The following is a 19999-nucleotide window of genomic DNA, read 5'->3' on the forward strand; positions in this document are numbered from 1 at the left end:
ACCCCAATGTCCTGACAAGGTAGGAAAACAATAACGTTTTTGAAAAGTCAGGATTTGTTTAATGTCCTGAATTTGTTCAAATGCTATTCTAAATGTAAGGTTAAGGTTAGGGTTAGATTAAGAGTAAGGTTAAGGTTAGGGTTAGATTAAGAGCAAGGTTAAGGTTAGGGTTAGATTAAGAGTAAGGTTAGGGTTAGATTAAGAGTAAGGTTAAGGTTAGGGTTAGATTAAGAGTAAGGTTAAGGTTAGGGTTAGATTAAGAGTAAGGTTAAGGTTAGGGTTAGATTAAGAGTAAGGTTAAGGTTAGGGTTAGATTAAGAGTAAGGTTAAGGTTAGGGTTAGATTAAGAGTAAGGTTTAGGTTAGGGTTAGATTAAGAGTAAGGTTAAGGTTAGGGTTAGATTAAGAGTAAGGTTAAGGTTAGGGTTAGATTAAGAGTAAGGTTAAGGTTAGGGTTAGATTAAGAGTAAGGTTAAGGTTAGATTAAGAGTAAGGTTAAGGTTAGGGTTAGATTAAGAGTAAGGTTAAGGTTAGGGTTAGATTAAGAGTAAGGTTAAGGTTAGGGTTAGATTAAGAGTAAGGTTAAGGTTAGGGTTAGATTAAGAGTAAGGTTAAGGTTAGGGTTAGATTAAGAGTAAGGTTAAGGTTAGGGTAAGATTAAGAGTAAGGTTAAGGTTAGGGTTAGATTAAGAGTAAGGTTAAGGTTAGGGTTAAAGTGGCTAGTGATACATGTATTATACATGTACATATTACAGGGAGGTTAAGGTTAGGGTTAGATTAAGAGTAAGGTTAAGGTTAGGGTTAGATTAAGAGTAAGGTTAAGGTTAGGGTTAGATTAAGAGTAAGGTTAAGGTTAGGGTTAGATTAAGAGTAAGGTTTAGGTTAGGGTTAGATTAAGAGTAAGGTTAAGGTTAGGGTTAGATTAAGAGTAAGGTTAAGGTTAGGGTTAGATTAAGAGTAAGGTTAAGGTTAGGGTTAGATTAAGAGTAAGGTTAAGGTTAGATTAAGAGTAAGGTTAAGGTTAGGGTTAGATTAAGAGTAAGGTTAAGGTTAGGGTTAGATTAAGAGTAAGGTTAAGGTTAGGGTTAGATTAAGAGTAAGGTTACGGTTAGGGTTAGATTAAGAGTAAGGTTAAGGTTAGGGTTAGATTAAGAGTAAGGTTAAGGTTAGGGTTAGATTAAGAGTAAGGTTAAGGTTAGGGTTAGATTAAGAGTAAGGTTAAGGTTAGGGTAAGATTAAGAGTAAGGTTAAGGTTAGGGTTAGATTAAGAGTAAGGTTAAGGTTAGGGTTAAAGTGGCTAGTGATACATGTATTATACATGTACATATTACAGGGAGGTTAAGGTTAGGGTTAGATTAAGAGTAAGGTTAAGGTTAGGGTTAGATTAAGAGTAAGGTTAAGGTTAGATTAAGAGTAAGGTTAAGGTTAGGGTTAGATTAAGAGTAAGGTTAAGGTTAGGGTTAGATTAAGAGTAAGGTTAAGGTTAGGGTTAGATTAAGAGTAAGGTTAAGGTTAGGGTTAGATTAAGAGTAAGGTTAAGGTTAGGGTTAGATTAAGAGTAAGGTTAAGGTTAGGGTTAGATTAAGAGTAAGGTTTAGGGATTTACATTTTTAACAGTCAAACATGTTTACTTCCCAAAAAGTTCTGAAGAAGAGGGTTAGAAAATAAAGCTGTGTGTGTGTGTGTGTGTGTGTGTGTGTGTGTGTGTGTGTGTGTGTGTGTGTGCGCACGCATGCGAGTGTGTTAGAGGAGAGGGGAAGGAAAGTGAGGTCTTGGCCACAAGCAGAGGGACCACAGCCGCGCCTCAGCTCCAGGTCATGAACCAAGCATGACCCCCATGCATGGGTAGCGGTCACAGTGGGTTTCCACTCCACCCCAAAAATAAACTTGAATGACCTCTACACTTTTATTTACAGTGACTGGTTTCCTAGTGTCCCTCTCTTTCTACTCTCCCTCTCCTCTCTTTTCTGTCTCTCTACACATTGACCCACATTAAAACGGCAAGTAAAGTAGCTTCAGTTAAAACAAGGATATTTAGGATAGTTAGTTATTCCATCGATGACATTTTCACCAAGCAGGGTATTATATTTCGTACATGTTAAAAATAGACATGGTGTGTATGGTGTCCATACTTTCAGGAACCCACATTCAACTTCAGCCTTCTTCATCAACCAGAATAAGAAGAGGTTTATCTGTGTAGTTACAGGGTCAGCTTTGTTAAATACATCCCTGGGCTTTCCCCCCACTCTCTTATCCTCCCATCCTCCCTCTCTTTATCTCAGCCCTCCTCTCCCACTCTTCTCTCAGAATGATTGGCATGTGGATTGAGACTTCCTGCCTTGGACCTTGGTGAGCCCTGGACCATGACAAGAGTTGCATATTGTCCATACAGGCAGACAGACGGACGGATAGGACTGGCAGACAGACAGACAGACGGATAGGACTGGCAGACAGACGAACGGACAGGACAGACAGACAGGCAGGCAGGCAGGCAGGCAGGCAGGCAGGCAGGCAGGGAGGCAGGGAGGCAGGGAGGCAGGGAGGCAGACAGGGAGGCAGACAGGGAGGCAGACAAACATACCTGCTCTAAAGCAGTCAGGGAGATATCATTGAGACACAGAACAGCCTCATCAGAGCCTTAGAGCTACCAGTCAACAGGATGTTCCCCTCTAATCTCCATACGACCAGTCAACAGGATGGTGCCCCTCTAATCTCCATACGACCAGTCAACAGGATGGTGCCCCTGTAATCTCCATACGACCAGTCAACAGGATGTGCCCCTCTAATCTCCATACGACCAGTCAACAGGATGTTCCCCTCTAATCTCCATACGACCAGTTAACAGGATGGTGCCCCTGTAATCTCCATACGACCAGTCAACAGGATGTGCCCCTCTAATCTCCATACGACCAGTCAACAGGATGGTGCCCCTGTAATCCCCATACGACCAGTCAACAGGATGGTGCCCCTGTAATCCCCATACGACCAGTCAACAGGATGGTGCCGCTGTAATATCCATACGACCAGTCAACAGGATGTTCCCCTCTAATCCCCATACGACCAGTCAACAGGATGGTGCCCCTGTAATCTCCATACGACCAGTCAAAAGGATGGTGCCCCAGTAATCTCCATACGACCTGGCTGGGAAGTGTATTTATGTCGCGGACACAGAGATCCAGGCCCCTGGGGTGTGGCACTCAGGGCCCACTGACAGTGCACAGCGCTGGCGTAGCTACACAACGCCACAGGTTTCTCAGTACTTCGGAGATCCCTATCCCCTTTGCCTCTAGCCCTGTTTGTCTTCCATAGTGTGACTGTGGCCGCCCCCCCCCCCCCCTCACGATACTTGTCACTCCAGGTTTTGAACCCCTCAGGGAGGACGGCTCTCCTTAAGCTGGCCCCTGGGACTCCTTCAAAGGAAATGAGAGACAGAATTTGTTTGTCTGAACTCGGTGTCTTCATCATCCTTCTCAGATGAAAAATAATACATGGAATACTTGGGATTGTCTTCAAACATTCTCCACAAGGGTCGAGCATGAAACGTTCCTGGGGCTTTTTAGGATTTGATTACTGCTGAGCTGCAATTCAAAAGTAAATACTGTATGTTTTTTTGATAATCTTGACATTATGGTTATCATCATTACTGAACAACATGATACCTTACAGTCAATTGACAAAGATACATAAATATATCATACACATATAGAAGTCAAAGAGAGGTCATAGAGAGGTGATGGAGAGGTCAGAGGTCAATAGAGAGGTGATGGAGAGGTTAGAGGTCATAGAGAGGTGATGGAAAGGTCAGAGCTCATAGAGAGGTGATGGAGAGGTCAAAGAGAGGTCATAGAGAGGTGATGGAGAGGTCAAAGAGAGGTCAGAGAGGTGATAGAGAGGTCAAAGAGAGGTCATAGAGAGGTGATGGGGATGTCAAAGAGAGGTCGTAGAGAGGTGATGGAGAGGTCAAAGAGAGCTGATGGAGAGGTCAAAGAGAGGTCATAGAGTGGTGATGGAGAGGTCAAAGAGAGGTCATAGAGAGGTGATGGGGATGTCAAAGAGAGGTCATAGAGAGGTCGAGAGATGAGATTATGTTTGAGTCTGTAGCCCATGATGATGTCACGTCCTTCAGATCCCCTAGTGTCCAATCAGATATTTTCTCTGACCCTGACTACAGCCTGGAAAATCAACGCTTTTGAAACTTGACAAACGCTAATGTCGGGTGGCTTGTGGTGAAATGTAGCTTTGTGGACAGTGCCTGATGGGGATGAGTCCACAGGCGGGGAGTGTTCTGTAGAACTGTGTGTGTTCGCCGGCCAGGCTTTGATGGTGTCAAGCATGGGTCTGCTGGTCCCATGCCAGACCAGGATGCAGCAAGCTGTGACACGGCTGGCCTCCAAGGTCAAATGCAAACACCATAAACAACAGTATAACGGCACACACACAGATACACACACACACATCCCTTTCTCTCTCCTCCTTTCTCTGTGACTTCTAAACAACCTAGCGTGGAAGCCGACCACAACACACATCAGTCAAAGAGCCATCAGTCACAGCACAGAGCCATCAGTCACAGAGCCATCAGTCACACACTCTTAGAAAGAAATGTGCTATCTAGAACCCAAAAGGGTTCTTTGGCTGTTACCATAGGAGAACCCTTTGAATAACCATTTTTGATTCCAGGTAGAACCCTTTTGGTTCCAGGTAGAACCGTATTGGGTTCCATGTAGAACTGTTTCCCCAGATGGTTCTATATGGAACCCAAAATAATTCAACCTAGGGCTGTTACGGTGACCGTATTACCGCCACACCGGTGGTCACGAGTCATGAAAGTAGTCATATTCCACATGACCGTTTAGTCACAGTAATTAGGCTTCTCCAAGCTCTGATGCTGATCATTAGTAGCCTACTGAACTTTCTAACTGCCTGGAACTCAGCACTCTATTGTCCCTCTAATCACTCTGACATCAATGTAAATATGATCTAAAATCTAATCAAAGACTTTATGACAGCCCATGAGCTCATGTTGCACAACATTTCTATAGGTTTTTCAAGTGCGGGAGAATAGAGTGATGGCCACTAATAAAAAGAGGAGTATCCCATCAGCTTTCTATAGGCTAGGCCTACTATATTAATTTCTCAACTTTCCTAATATTAACCACATTGCTTATCTTAACAACAGGAGTATAGCCTATCTGGCTGTCATTAAAATGAACCACGGGAAAGTGCATAGATTACATGTATTTTTTTCCCACTGCCTCTGTTTCGATACAGGTGCATGATAATGGTCCGTTTTAAATCAAAACAAATTTCACACATATTTTATTTAGTTTATGTAAAGACAAGATTACATTAAGAATAGTCTGATCTGTGACAATATTAGCCTATCACTTGTGAATAATTTATTATCACTTGTGAACGAGGCACAACATAAGGCAAGAAACAAAACATAGTCCCACACCTCATATAGCCGAGCCCATAGGTCTAGATAAGATTTGTATCATACTAAAGTGGCCCAATAACTTCTTAAACTTAAGCACATTAATCCGCTTTACAAAGGGTGTAGAGCCTAACTGGCATACAGTTCATGTTTGGGGAAGATAATTTTCACCATAAAAATGCACCTTTATAATAAAAGCATTACATGCAAAACTGCATTAGCGGTCACTTTTGATGATGGTGTTTTGCCGCAAATGGAACATTTGCACGTATAGCCTACTGCCATGTGCTCTTTGCTGTGCTTATAATGTGAAGATATAGCCTAATAGTTTATTAACATTTCAAGTTAAATGTTCTGATCTGTTGCGACGGTCCCATTGCTTAACAAATGTTTTTTTGATGCTGGTGGTTGTATTAATTTGGGATCTATCGCATCTCACAACTGTTCCAGACTATGTTTGTAATATTTATTTCTCGCACAGAATAGTTCCATTTTTGTACTATGGGGGATAGTAGATTGACATAGGCTAGTGGTTTTGCTGTTCGTTAGGCCTACTCATCTTGATGGCTGACGAAACGTAAATGTGGACAGTTCTTCCAATATCTTCAATATGTACCTCCGAATTGGATAAGGACGCGCGCAGTTGCGTCCCCGATGTGTCTATCTTCACTTGTAGCCTGTGAGAAATCACATGATGGAGAGCCATGTGAGTGAGAAGTGCTTCGGAGCATGCAGCACGCATGGAGAAGGGAATTAAAATGATTATATTCAGCCCAAGGGCACAACGGTCACTGGCTACAAAAAGCATGGATTTTTTTAGGGGGCATTACGGCCACACAAAGGGGATACCACCAGGAAATTCGAGGCATTATCAATTATCATTGTCAAATTGTGAATGAGAGACTGATGAAGTGTGTACAGCCAGCGCAAAAAAACAAAACAGAGTTCATGCCTTTCAATCAACTCTTTTCAAATCATCATTAAAGTCTCATCATGCAGCCTTAGAATGTATTAATAATCTAAACATATAGCCCAACGTTTGTATCACAACTAAAGTTGCATAAATACATCTAAATTAAGCACATAGGAGTACCTGTGTCTTTGTGAACCGCTCTACACAGAATAGGCGCGTGTGTGCACTACCTCAAACCTTTAATATAAAAATAATTATTCATATTCATATTTTAATAATTATAAGCAAATCTTGTCTGCTAAAAGAGTGTAGCCCACAGCCTTATGGCATAGCCAGATCAGGAACCTAACATAAGAACAACTCAGAGTATGCTATTCTGTTATTCTGAAATAGACTACATTTTCATCATATCATGTTTTTATAGACATATCTAAATTAAATAATGGATTTATTGTGAAGGTGTAGACTATATTACATGGATTTATTAGACTTTTTAAAATGTAGATGTTCCAAAGGTCTGAATTAGTGGCTTGTAAGCTATGTGTGGAAGCCAGGAGATGCTAAACCTGTTTATGTTAAATAATGGTCAATTACCTTGAGACCGGGAGTTATCTGCTTGACAATCACCGGCTGACAAAATTTCATGACCGCCACAGCCCTACTTCTACCTGGAACCAAAAAGGGTTCTCCTATTGAGACGGCCGAAGAACCCCTTTTGGAAGCATTTTTTCTAAGAGTGTAGACTAGTGAACAGACTCTCTGAACAGGTATAGCAGGTATATAATCTGGTATAGTAGCTAGGTATAGTAACATACCTGTTGTTGAAGTTGGTGCAGAAGGTATATTAACAGGTATAGCAGGTATATAATCTGGTATAGTAGCTAGGTATAGTAACATACCTGTTGTTGAAGTTGGTGCAGAAGGTATATTAACAGGTATAGCAGGTATATAATCTGGTATAGTAGCTAGGTATAGTAACATACCTGTTGTTGAAGTTGGTGCAGAAGGTATATTAACAGGTATAGCAGGTATATAATCTGGTATAGTAGCTAGGTATAGTAACATACCTGTTGTTGAAGTTGGTGCAGAAGGTATATTAACAGGTATAGCAGGTATATAATCTGGTATAGTAGCTAGGTATAGTAACATACCTGTTGTTGAAGTTGGTACAGAAGGTATATTAACAGGTATAGCAGGTATATAATCTGGTATAGTAGCTAGGTATAGTAACATACCTGTTGTTGAAGTTGGTACAGAAGGTATATTAACAGGTATAGCAGGTATATAATCTGGTATGGTAGCTAGGTATAGTAACATACCTGTTGTTGAAGTTGGTGCAGAAGGTATATTAACAGGTATAGCAGGTATATAATCTGGTATAGTAGCTAGGTATAGTAACATACCTGTTGTTGAAGTTGGTACAGAAGGTATATTAACAGGTATAGCAGGTATATAATCTGGTATGGTAGCTAGGTATAGTAACATACCTGTTGTTGAAGTTGGTGCAGTAGCCCAGGTCCTTGCATCCCAGTTGGCAGGGTTCCCTGACGTCGGCCAGACAGGTGACCAGGGGTTTCTCCACGGGGCTGTACTCACACATCTGGTCAAACTCCTGCCACGTTTGAGTTCCCCAGTTGGTGCTGATCTCCTGACACATATCCCTGTGGGGGACGAAACAGAGTTACTTTGAAAAGAAAAAAGGAAAGCTGCACACTCTAGCACCTCCGATGTAATCATTTATTCACCAACGTTTACACAGCAAGTTGTCCTTCTCAGGGCTTCATGACCAAACAGAGTTAAACATACAGACAGACAACACAAGCATGTAAAAGCATGTAAAAACATCAACTTGGCCTCCCAAGTGGGGCAGTGGTCTAAGATTCTGGGTTCGAGTCCAGGCTCTGTCGCAGCCGGCCGTGACCGGGAGACCCATGGGACGGCGCACAATTGGTCCAGCTTCGTCCGGGTTAGGGGAGGGTTTGGCCGGCAGGGATGTCCTTGTCCCATCGCGCACTTGCGACTCCTGTGGTGGGCCAGGCGAAGTGCACGCTGACACGGTTGCCAGGTGTACGGTGTTTCCTCTGACACATTGGTGCAGCTGGCTTCCGGGTTAAGTGGGCATTGTGTCAAGAAGCAGTGCAGCTTGGTTGGGTTGTGTTTCGGAGGACGCACGGCTCTCGACCTTCGCCTCTCCCGAGTCCATAAGGGAGATGCAGCAATGAGACAAGACTGTAACTACCAATTGCAAACCACAAAATTGGGGAGAAAAAGGGGTTAAAAAATGTAAATAAAAAATCAACTCAAATGTTCAGAGACTTTCTTTGTATTTTGATCAGGTGTACAGAACTGTGTCCTGGAAACCAACCCTATGAGTTACCTGCATACCATGGAAGACCCCATCTACACTATACTGTATACTGTAATAATTTATATCTACACTATATATATACAACAGTATGTGGACACCCCTTCAAATGAGTGGATATAGCTATTTCAGCCACACCAGTTGCTGACAGGTGTATAAATTCGAGCACACAGCCATGCAATCTCCATAGACAAACATTGGTAGTAGAATGGCCTTACTGAAGAGCTAAGTGACTTTCAACATGGCACCGTCATAGGATGCCACCTTTCCAACAAGTCAGTTCATCAAATGTCTGCCCTGCTAGAGATGCCCCAGTCAACTGTAAGTGCTGTTATTGTGAAGTGGAAACTTATAAGAGCAACAACGGCTCAGCCGCAAAGTGGTAGGCCACAAAAGCTCACAGAACGGGACCGCCGAGAGCTGAAGCGTGTACAAATCGTCTGTCCTCAGTTGCAACACTCACTACCGAGTTCCAAACTGCCTCTGGAAGCAACGTCAGCAAAATAACTGTTCGTCGGGAGCTTCAAGAAATTAGTTTCTGACCTCACTATGTGGCTGAATGGAAGCAAGTCCTGCGGCAATGTTCCAACATCTAGTAGAAAGCCTTCCCAAAGAGTGGAGGCTGTTATAGCAGCAAAGGGGGACCAACTCTCAAATTAATTACCATGATTTTGATCATGAATTTGGAATGAGATGTTTGACGAGCAAGTGTCCACATACATTTAGTAATGTAGTGTATCTATTTATGTATGAACTTTTTTGGGGGGGGGGGTTAGAATATATACATATTTTTTAACTTTCACCCATTTTTTCTCCCCAATTGGTAGTTACAGTCTTGTCCCATCGCTGCAACTCCCCTACGGACTCGGGATAATGCGAAGGTCGAGAGCCATGCGTCCTCCAAAACACAACCCCGCCAAGACATACTGCTCGCTTAACCCGGAGACACCGTGCACCGCCTCATGGTTCTCCCGGATCGAACCCGGGTGTGTAGTGACGCCTCAAGCACTGTGATCCAGTGCCTTAGACTGCTGCGCCACTCGGGAGTTACCTTGTACACTTTACTCAGACAGTTGGAAACAGAGGGGGGGGAAATGTAGGAAGGGTGGAAGCAGGGATTGAACCCTGGTCTCTGGTGGGGAGCAGTATGTGACGGGCTGGGAGTGTTATCGCTAGCTGTAAGCCATTGTAATCACTACAAGCATCTCATCAGAGTACAACTAACCGGCACAGTGAGGTATTGGCTTTGTAGCAGCAGTGCAGCTTGGCACCGTCCATCTTGGCGGTAGGTGAGGTCTCCATCTCGCTCTTGGTGGGGGGGTGGGCGCTGCCCAGGAAGCACTGCCACAGCGGGTCCTGGGGCAGTGGCTGGCTGCCACACTCATCGATCAGGCCCTCCATTATCTCGTGCTCTGTCGTCATGGTGCGCAGGATCCGCCGGCACGCCACCTGGCAGTGGGGCTCATCGGCCCGGTCGCAGCAGTACAGGCCTGGACGGACAGACAGATGGATGGATATGGACTTTTCCACACTTTGTTAGATTACAGCCTTGTTCTAAAATTGATTAATTTAAAAATGTTCCTCATCGATCTACACACAATGCCTCATTATGACAAAGGAAAAACAGGTTGTAAGACATTTATGCAAATTTATAAAAATTTTAAAACAGAAATACCTCATCTGCATAAGTATTCAGAACCTTTGCTATGAGACTCGGAATTGAGCTCAGGCGCATCCTGTTTCCATTGATCATCCTTGAGATGTTTCTACAACTTGATTGGAGCCCACCTGTAGTAAATTCAATTGATTGGACATGATTTGGAATGGGACCCAGCTCTCTATATAAGGTCCCACAGTTGACAGTGCATGTCAGAGCCAAAACCAAGCCATGAGGTTGAAGGAATTATCCGTAGAGCTCTGAGACAGGATTGTGTCGAGGGATAGATCTGGGGAAGGGTACCAAAAAATGTCTTCCTAGAGCTAGCCGACAGGCCAAACTAAGCCATCAGGGGAAGAAGGGCTTTGGTCAGGGAAGTGACCAAGAACCCGATGGTCACTCTGACAGAGCTCCAGAGTTCCTCTGTGGAGATGGGAGAACCTTCCAGAAGGACAACCATCTCTGCAGCACTCCACCAATCAGGCCTTTATGGTAAATTAAATCAAATGTTATTTGCACCGAATACGACAATGTAGTTCAAGCAATACAGCTTGTCAGTAAAGCAGCCAGACAGAAGCCACTCTTCAGTAAAAGGCACATGACAGCCCACTAAAGGACTCAGACCATGAGAAACAATATTCTCTGGTCTGATGAAACCAAGATTGAACTCTTTGGCCTGAATGCCAAGTGTTACGGATACAAGTATCCTGAGTGTGTATCCTGTGTGTATTTATTTTCTGTCCTTCTCCCCTCACAGGTGACAATCATCATTCCCCCAATCAGAAGACACCTTCTCCTTTTCCTTTACCCTATCACATCCCCTTTCCCTTGGTTTAAAAACCCAGTCAGTTGTTTTCTCTGGAGCTCAATCTCTCTGTGTCTAATCTCTCTCCCTCCCTTGTAGAGGGAGATCTCTCTGTGTCTAATCTCTCTCTCTCCCTTGTAAAGGGAGATCTCTTTTGTGTTTTTGCAACTACATGTCACTTTGTCCGTTACCCTGTGAGTATTGTTTTGGTTATGGTGATTGACTGTTTGTTTGATGGTTGGAAAAATGGGTATACATTACTCTTAGGACTACTTTGTCTAAGAACACTAGGTAGAACTGGGCAGACCACCCACTGTATGTTTGGTTAGTTAGTTAGCTGTATAGTAGTAGGCTAGTTAGTTAGCTGTTGTTAAAGTAGGCTAGTCTAGCGTAGGGGTGTTTTTGGTTAGTTAGTTAGCTGTATAGTAGTAGGCTAGTCTAGTTTAGGGGTGTTTTTGGTTAGTTAGTTAGCTGTATAGTAGTAGGCTAGTCTAGCGTAGGGGTGTTTTGGGATATTTGTTTCTTTCCTTGGGTTCAGCTCCGCCCCTTTTCCCGCCCCTCTTTACCGTGTGTTTTCAAATAAACCAATAGTGTTTGACGGTAGATTTATGTTGTCTGTGGTTTTCCGTTCTCACTGTTACTTTTTCACTATTATGATTTGCATGAGTTGTGTTACGGGTCTCGTTTCCATCCCCCCTAGACAGCAGGGCCAAAGGGATTCGTAACGCCAAGTGACTAGTCTGGAGGAAACCTGGTACCATCCCTACGGTGAAGCATGTTGTTGGTAGCCTCATGCTGTGGGACTCAGTGTCGGGGACTAGGAGACTAGTCAGGATCGAGGGAAAAATGAATGGAGCAAAGTACAGAGATCCTTAAGAAAACCTGCTGTAGAGCCCTCAGGACCTCAGACTGGGGCGAAGGTTCACCTTCCAACAGGACAATGACCCTAAGCACACAGCCAAGACAATGTAGGAGTGGCTACAGGGCAAGTTTTTGGATGTCCTTGAATTGGCCCAGCCAGAACCCAGACTTGAACCCGATCTAACTTCTCTGGAGAGACCTGAAAATAGCTGTGCTGCGACGCTCCCCATCCAGCCTGACAGAGCAGAGAAGAATGGGAGAAACTCTCCAAATACAGGTGTGCAAAGCTTGTAGTGTCATACCCAAGAGGCTGTAATCACTGCCAAAGGTGCTTCAACAAAGTATTGAGTAAAGGGTTTGAATACTTACGTAAATGTGATATTTAATTTAGTATTTTTAATACATTTGCAAAAATCTCTAAATAACTGTTTTTGCTTTGTCATAATGGGATATTGTGTGTACGTTGATGAGAACATTTTTAAAAATCAATTTAAGAATTTATAATAAGGCTGTAACGTAACAAAATGTGGAAAAAGTCAAGGGGTCTGAATACTTTCCGAATGCACTGTACCAAGTCATAGCCAGTGATTGGAGGAATGCAACACAGAAACAAGATACCCACTGGATCTGGGGCAACTGATAGGTCAGTATTAGATATACTCACTGTCTATTGGGCTCCTGATTGGGTAGGACTTGGTGTAGTTGCCCACACAGCCGATGAGCTCGGGGCTGATGCTCTGGCAGTATTCCTTGACAGCCTTGATTTGCGAGACGGTGGGGGAGGAGTCTGTCCGGAAGATGGCCTGGCAGTAATCTCTGCAGTTGGTGTGTCTCCCTGCATAGCTGCAGCACAACGAGCCCACTGACAGAGCACGCACACACACACACACACACACACACACACACACACACACACACACACACACACACACACACACACACACACACACACACACACACACACACACACACACACACACACAGTTACAATATGCTTTCCATTCACTTCAATGGAATTGTAAATATCATTAAGGCTATTTAGACAATTTTTTTGTCTTGAAGTCGCCTTTAGCTTCATAAAATAGATGACAGACATTGCAAACATGATCAACATTCAAACATGCGGAGTTAATCAGAATACAATACAGTAGACTTCCAGGATTTCCTAGAGAATAGTCTGATTAAATATGCATGGTGAACATTGGAGGTGATCTCCCAGTTGCTAGACTTCAGGAAGTGCAAGACCTTACATCCTCAAAATCGGCCCAAAGTCTTGTCTGCAGGGCAGGTTCACACCAATGCGTTGCAGCTCCTAATACAAATAAGGGATTCCTCGGCTGACTGACTGATTACAGTTTTTTTTTCGATTGCTAAACGACAGTGGACACAACTGGAGTCACATGTGCAAAACTCTAACTACAGTCTGCACAGCAGCAGTTCATGTGGACCAAACTCTAGTTCGTTTTTCATTGCTTGAACACAGTTTTCAAAACTCTACACACTTATCCCATGACTTTAACCACAACCTGCACAACACTGTGGATTTACAGCACTTTGTTCAAATGCTAACACACTGCTGTCAAAACTGTGAACCACACATTCAAAACGGAATAGATTTCAGCCTTGTGCCTTTCAAACACTGCTGATTGCAATTTCAGCTGAAAGGCTAAGCAGGTGTCTTGTTTTAGACTTGTTAGTGAACACACACACATATTACAGTATATATAGGTAGAGCTCAGAAAGACTCATTTTGGAAATGGAACAAGGAAGATGGGTTCGTGGAGGGAGAAGGGTGGCAGGGAGAGGGCGGATGCGTGGAGGAAGACAAAGAAGACAAAGAGCTGTTATTTCAGATGAAATAAGGGCTACACTTATAGACCATGTCGTGAACCATGGTCTCTCATTGAGAGAGGCAGGGTTGAGGGTGCAACCCAATCTGCAAAGATCCACAGTGGCATCTGTAATGCAAATTTTCCATCATGCAAACAGGTGAGAGTTACATCCTTACAGTAAATGAAAACATTACAGGAATCTATTTTGTATTGCAATTATAGAATATTTACACAGATATATATTACAGTAAGTTTGACTGTAAATAGATTTTTACAACAGGACCCAAAGGCTGCCCCCTACAGGGGGAAGAGGAAAAATATTTTCAGATGCGCAGGAAAATGCTATTGTTGACATGGTTGTTGTCAACAATGCAATAAAACTGCGGGAGATTCAAGATAGAGTGCTGGCTGATAATGATATATTTCTGTCAGCACAACAACTATTGTTTGAGTCCTAAAGAAACACCAAGTTACAATGAAACAGTTATACACTGTACCGTTCGAGAGAAACAGTGAACAGGTAAAAGAGCAAAGATACCAATATGTCCAGGTAAGACGTCTGAGGTTACATACACAGCTATACAAAATATTTACAGTAAAAAAAAACACTAGCATTTCTACAGTAAAACTGTACACTTACTGTTTTTCAGAGAGTAATGGAGGTGGAAGCACTGGAAAGATCACATTCATTTGTATTTATCGATGAAGCTGGATTTAACCTTGCCAAAACACGGCGCAGAGGAAGGAATGTTATAGGTCAAAGGGCCACTGTGGAGGTTCCAGGCCAAAGGGGGGGAAATATCACCATGTGTGCTGCAATGGCCAATGATGGTTTGCTTCTCAACACACCACTCATTGGCCCATACAACACAGAAAGGCTTATAGCTTTCCTAGAACAGCTCTATGCTCAGCTAGTGCCAGCAGAACAGGGGGAGCCAGTAAGAAAACCCCAAGTTTTTGTCATAGTTTGCGATAACGTTGCTTTTCACCACTCTGCAGCTGTAACAGATTGGTTTGCAGCACATCACAGATTTATGGTTTTGTACCTGCCTGCATATTCACCCTTCCTCAACCCAATAGAGGAGTTTTTCTCTGCCTGGAGGTGGAAAGTGTTTGGTCACCACCCACATGACCAAATGTCTCTTTTGGAAGCCATGCGTGCAGGATGTGAGGACACGAGTCCAGAGGACTGCCAGGGATGGATAAGGCACTCCAGAAGGTTCTTCCCCAGGTGCATGGCAAGAGAAAACATTAGATGTGATGTTGAAGAACAACTGATGCTAGAGAGAGGCAGGATTAGCCCCTCAATTATTTGTTTGAATTAAAGTATGTACTTTTAGTTTCTACCTTTTTTTTCTCATTACTGTAATTCCGTAAATTACTACAGACTATTGAAGCAAACTGCTAATTTTCATTTACCTTAAAGAATTGTTCTGTTCTAAAAAATTTAATAAATCATGTGAAAGAATGTCACTCTTTTCTTTGAAGAAAATATTACTTTGTATGAAGTCACTGAAATTGTTCAAACTGTAAAAATGAAAAGTTTGTATTTTCTGTATTGGTGTTTGATGCTAGTGTTTTTACTTTCAGTGTGTTCTGAGTGACCGTGTGTGTTATCTCAGTGAGGGTTGTGCATAGTGTTTGGCTGCATGTGTTTTGAGCCATGTGTTAAGAGTTGTGTTGCCTGGAATGAGTTTTGCAGGTGATGTGAACTGTTTAGCTCAGGTGACTGTTGGTAGTGCAGACTGTAGTTAGAGTTTTGCACATGTGACTCCAGTTGTGCACACTGTCGTTTAGCAATCGAAAAAAACTGTAAATCATTTCTGCGGACCAAAGGCACATAAACATGGCTCAGCAGGGCTGATTTCATGTTTATTCATTTTACATAGACATTTTTTTTTTGTCATTTAGCAGATGCTCTTATCCAGAGCAAATTACAGTCCTGAATGCACACATTTCCATACTGGTCCACTGTGGGAATCGAACCCACAACACTGGCGTTGCAAGCGCCACGCTGTTACCAACTGAGCCACGTCACACTCTGACTGGTGCACTTGGGTTAGCATCTTGTTGTAGAGAATGTTGGAAACTTACTCTCATTTTTGGTGATACAGCTGTGCAGTGGTTTCTGGAAAAGACAAGAAAAACACTTCTGTGATCTAACATTCCATTATTGAACACTCATCACTGAACAACCATTATTAAAACCTGTTATGGATGATGCGAACTTTCGCAGCTTTTTGTTAAAAATCGCGCAACATTTCAAAGTCCTGCGACTCATGCCAGGAATATAGTATATGCATGTGATAAGTATGTGTGGATAGAAAACACTCTGAAGTCTCTAAAACTGGTTAAATCGGGTCTGTGGCTTTAACAGAACGTGTTTAGGAGTAAAAATCCCTGGTAAAAAAATATTTGTCCGCCATTCAATGTATTGTTTAAGGCGACCTAAAATAAACGCCTACAGCTTCCACACGATGTCGCCACGAATAAGCCCCTCCTTTCTTGAGGCGCACCACAGTATGTTGTGAAACTGAAAAAATGGACGATGATTTCCAGACTTGCTGCTATCGAATATAGATCGCCCCGTGATCAATTTGATACATCATTAACGTTTATTAATACCTAAAGTTGGTTTAGAAAAGTCGTTTGAAGTGATTTGTAAAAGTTTATAGGCGACTTTTGTAATTTTAAAAAGTGACGTTGCGTCTTGTAAATGGACTTTTTGCAGCATCAGACTGGCCTTCAGCAAATGACATTTTGGGTATACAATGACGGATTTAATCGGGGAAAAAGACCCAATTGTGATGTTTATGGGACATATAGGAGTGCCAACGAAGAAGCTCGTCCAAGGTAATGAATGTTTTATATTTTATTTCTGCGTTTTGGGTAGCGCCGGCTACCGCAAAATCTGTTGTTTACGTGTCGTGCTGGTATTTTGGGGGGGTGCATGCTATCAGATAATAGCTTCTCATGCTTTCGCCGAAAAGCATTTTACAAATCTGACTTGGTGGCTAGATTCACAACGAGTGTAGCTTTAATTCAGTACCTTGCATGTGTATTTTTATGAAAGTTTGAGATTTATCGAGTACTATACTCGAGTACTATAGGTGGCGCTCTGAAATTTCCGCTGAGCTGTCCCTGTGCAGGGACCACCTCCATAAGAAGTTTTAAGTCAGCTCTATTCATGACATTTCTATCTGAAAATATTCTGAACCCGTTCCTCTTCTCTCTCTATGTAGACCCTCATCCACTGTCCTGTCCTCAGTACAGTTAAACCCTCCATCAGAAAACTCACTGTCCTGTCCTCAGTACAGTTAACCCCTCCATCAGAAAACTCACTGTCCTGTCCTCAGTACAGTTAAACCCTCCATCAGAAAACCCACTGTCCTGTCCTCAGTACAGTTAACCCCTCCATCAGAAAACTCACTGTCCTGTCCTCAGTACAGTTAACCCCTCCATCAGAAAACTCACTGTCCTGTCCTCAGTACAGTTAACCCCTCCATCAGAAAACTCACTGTCCTGTCCTCAGTACAGTTAACCCCTCCATCAGAAAACTCACTGTCCTGTCCTCAGTACAGTTAACCCCTCCATCAGAAAACTCACTGTCCTGTCCTCAGTACAGTTAACCCCTCCATCAGAAAACTCATTGTCCTGTCCTCAGTACAGTTAACCCCTCCATCAGAAAACCCACTGTCCTGTCCTCAGTACAGTTAACCCCTCCATCAGAAAACCCACTGTCCTGTCCTCAGTACAGTTAAACCCTCCATCAGAAAACTCACTGTCCTGTCCTCAGTACAGTTAAACCCACCATCAGAAAACTCACTGTCCTGTCCTCAGTACAGTTAACCCCTCCATCAGAAAACTCACTGTCCTGTCCTCAGTACAGTTAAACCTCCATCAGAAAACTCACTGTCCTGTCCTCAGTACAGTTAACCCCTCCATCAGAAAACTCACTGTCCTGTCCTCAGTAGAGTTAACCCCTCCATCAGAAAACTCACTGTCCTGTCCTCAGTACAGTTAACCCCTCCATCAGAAAACCCAATGTCCTGTCCTCAGTACAGTTAAACGTCCATCAGAAAACTCACTGTCCTGTCCTCAGTACAGTTAAACCTCCATCAGAAAACCCACTATCCTGTCCTCAGTACAGTTAACCCCTCCATCAGAAAACCCACTGTCCTGTCCTCAGTACAGTTAAACCCTCCATCAGAAAACTCACTGTCCTGTCCTCAGTACAGTTAAACCCACCATCAGAAAACTCACTGTCCTGTCCTCAGTACAGTTAACCCCTCCATCAGAAAACTCACTGTCCTGTCCTCAGTACAGTTAAACCTCCATCAGAAAACTCACTGTCCTGTCCTCAGTACAGTTAACCCCTCCATCAGAAAACTCACTGTCCTGTCCTCAGTAGAGTTAACCCCTCCATCAGAAAACTCACTGTCCTGTCCTCAGTACAGTTAACCCCTCCATCAGAAAACCCAATGTCCTGTCCTCAGTACAGTTAAACGTCCATCAGAAAACTCACTGTCCTGTCCTCAGTACAGTTAACCCCTCCATCAGAAAACTCACTGTCCTGTCCTCAGTACAGTTAACCCCTCCATCAGAAAACCCAATGTCCTGTCCTCAGTACAGTTAAACGTCCATCAGAAAACTCACTGTCCTGTCCTCAGTACAGTTAACCCCTCCATCAGAAAACCCAATGTCCTGTCCTCAGTACAGTTAAACGTCCATCAGAAAACTCATTGTCCTGTTCTCAGTACAGTTAAACCTCCATCAGAAAACTCATTGTCCTGTCCTCAGTACAGTTAAACCCTCCATCAGAAAACTCACTGTCCTGTCCTCAGTACAGTTAACCCCTCCATCAGAAAACTCACTGTCCTGTCCTCAGTACAGTTAAACCTCCATCAGAAAACCCACTGTCCTGTCCTCAGTACAGTTAAACCTCCATCAGAAAACTCATTGTCCTGTCCTCAGTACAGTTAAACCCTCCATCAGAAAACCCACTGTCCTGTCCTCAGTACAGTTAACCCCTCCATCAGAAAACTCACTGTCCTGTCCTCAGTACAGTTAAACCCTCCATCAGAAAACTCACTGTCCTGTCCTCAGTACAGTTAAACCTCCATCAGAAAACTCACTGTCCTGTCCTCAGTACAGTTAACCCCTCCATCAGAAAACTCACTGTCCTGTCCTCAGTACAGTTAAAACCTCCATCAGAAAACCCACTGTCCTGTCCTCAGTACAGTTAACCCCTCCATCAGAAAACTCACTGTCCTGTCCTCAGTACAGTTAAACCTCCATCAGAAAACTCACTGTCCTGTCCTCAGTACAGTTAACCCCTCCATCAGAAAACTCACTGTCCTGTCCTCAGTACAGTTAACCCCTCCATCAGAAAACTCACTGTCCTGTCCTCAGTACAGTTAAACCTCCATCAGAAAACTCACTGTCCTGTCCTCAGTACAGTTAACCCCTCCATCAGAAAACTCACTGTCCTGTCCTCAGTACAGTTAACCCCTCCATCAGAAAACCCACTGTCCTGTCCTCAGTACAGTTAAACCCTCCATCAGAAAACTCACTGTCCTGTCCTCAGTACAGTTAAACCTCCATCAGAAAACTCACTGTCCTGTCCTCAGTACAGTTAACCCCTCCATCAGAAAACTCACTGTCCTGTCCTCAGTACAGTTAAACCTCCATCAGAAAACTCACTGTCCTGTCCTCAGTACAGTTAACCCCTCCATCAGAAAACTCACTGTCCTGTCCTCAGTACAGTTAAACCCTCCATCAGAAAACTCATTGTCCTGTCCTCAGTACAGTTAAACGTCCATCAGAAAACTCACTGTCCTGTCCTCAGTACAGTTAACCCCTCCATCAGAAAACTCACTGTCCTGTCCTCAGTACAGTTAAGCCTCCATCAGAAAACCCACTGTCCTGTCCTCAGTACAGTTAACCCTCCATCAGAAAACTCATTGTCCTGTCCTCAGTACAGTTAACCCCTCCATCAGAAAACTCACTGTCCTGTCCTCAGTACAGTTAACCCCTCCATCAGAAAACTCACTGTCCTGTCCTCAGTACAGTTAACCCCTCCATCAGAAAACTCACTGTCCTGTCCTCAGTACAGTTAAACCCTCCATCAGAA

General features: G+C 43.3%; 1 protein-coding gene across 1 annotated transcript in view; it reads right to left on the reverse strand.

Annotated features, from left to right (window-relative positions):
• Positions 1-19999, reverse strand: part of LOC110535206 (reversion-inducing cysteine-rich protein with Kazal motifs) — a 95448-nt gene that overhangs the window by 27643 nt on the left and 47806 nt on the right. Inside the window, exons 7-10 of the mRNA XM_036934755.2 lie at positions 15961-15994; positions 12699-12896; positions 9937-10201; positions 7834-8007 (exon numbers count right to left, since the gene is read on the reverse strand). Of these exons, the coding sequence (XP_036790650.1) occupies positions 7834-8007; positions 9937-10201; positions 12699-12896; positions 15961-15994 (671 nt within the window). The remainder of the gene's footprint in view (positions 1-7833; positions 8008-9936; positions 10202-12698; positions 12897-15960; positions 15995-19999) is intronic.

This window comes from Oncorhynchus mykiss, chromosome 11, assembly GCF_057628025.1.
Source record: "Oncorhynchus mykiss isolate SJ-2025 chromosome 11, ASM5762802v1, whole genome shotgun sequence".
Taxonomy (NCBI): domain Eukaryota; kingdom Metazoa; phylum Chordata; class Actinopteri; order Salmoniformes; family Salmonidae; genus Oncorhynchus; species Oncorhynchus mykiss.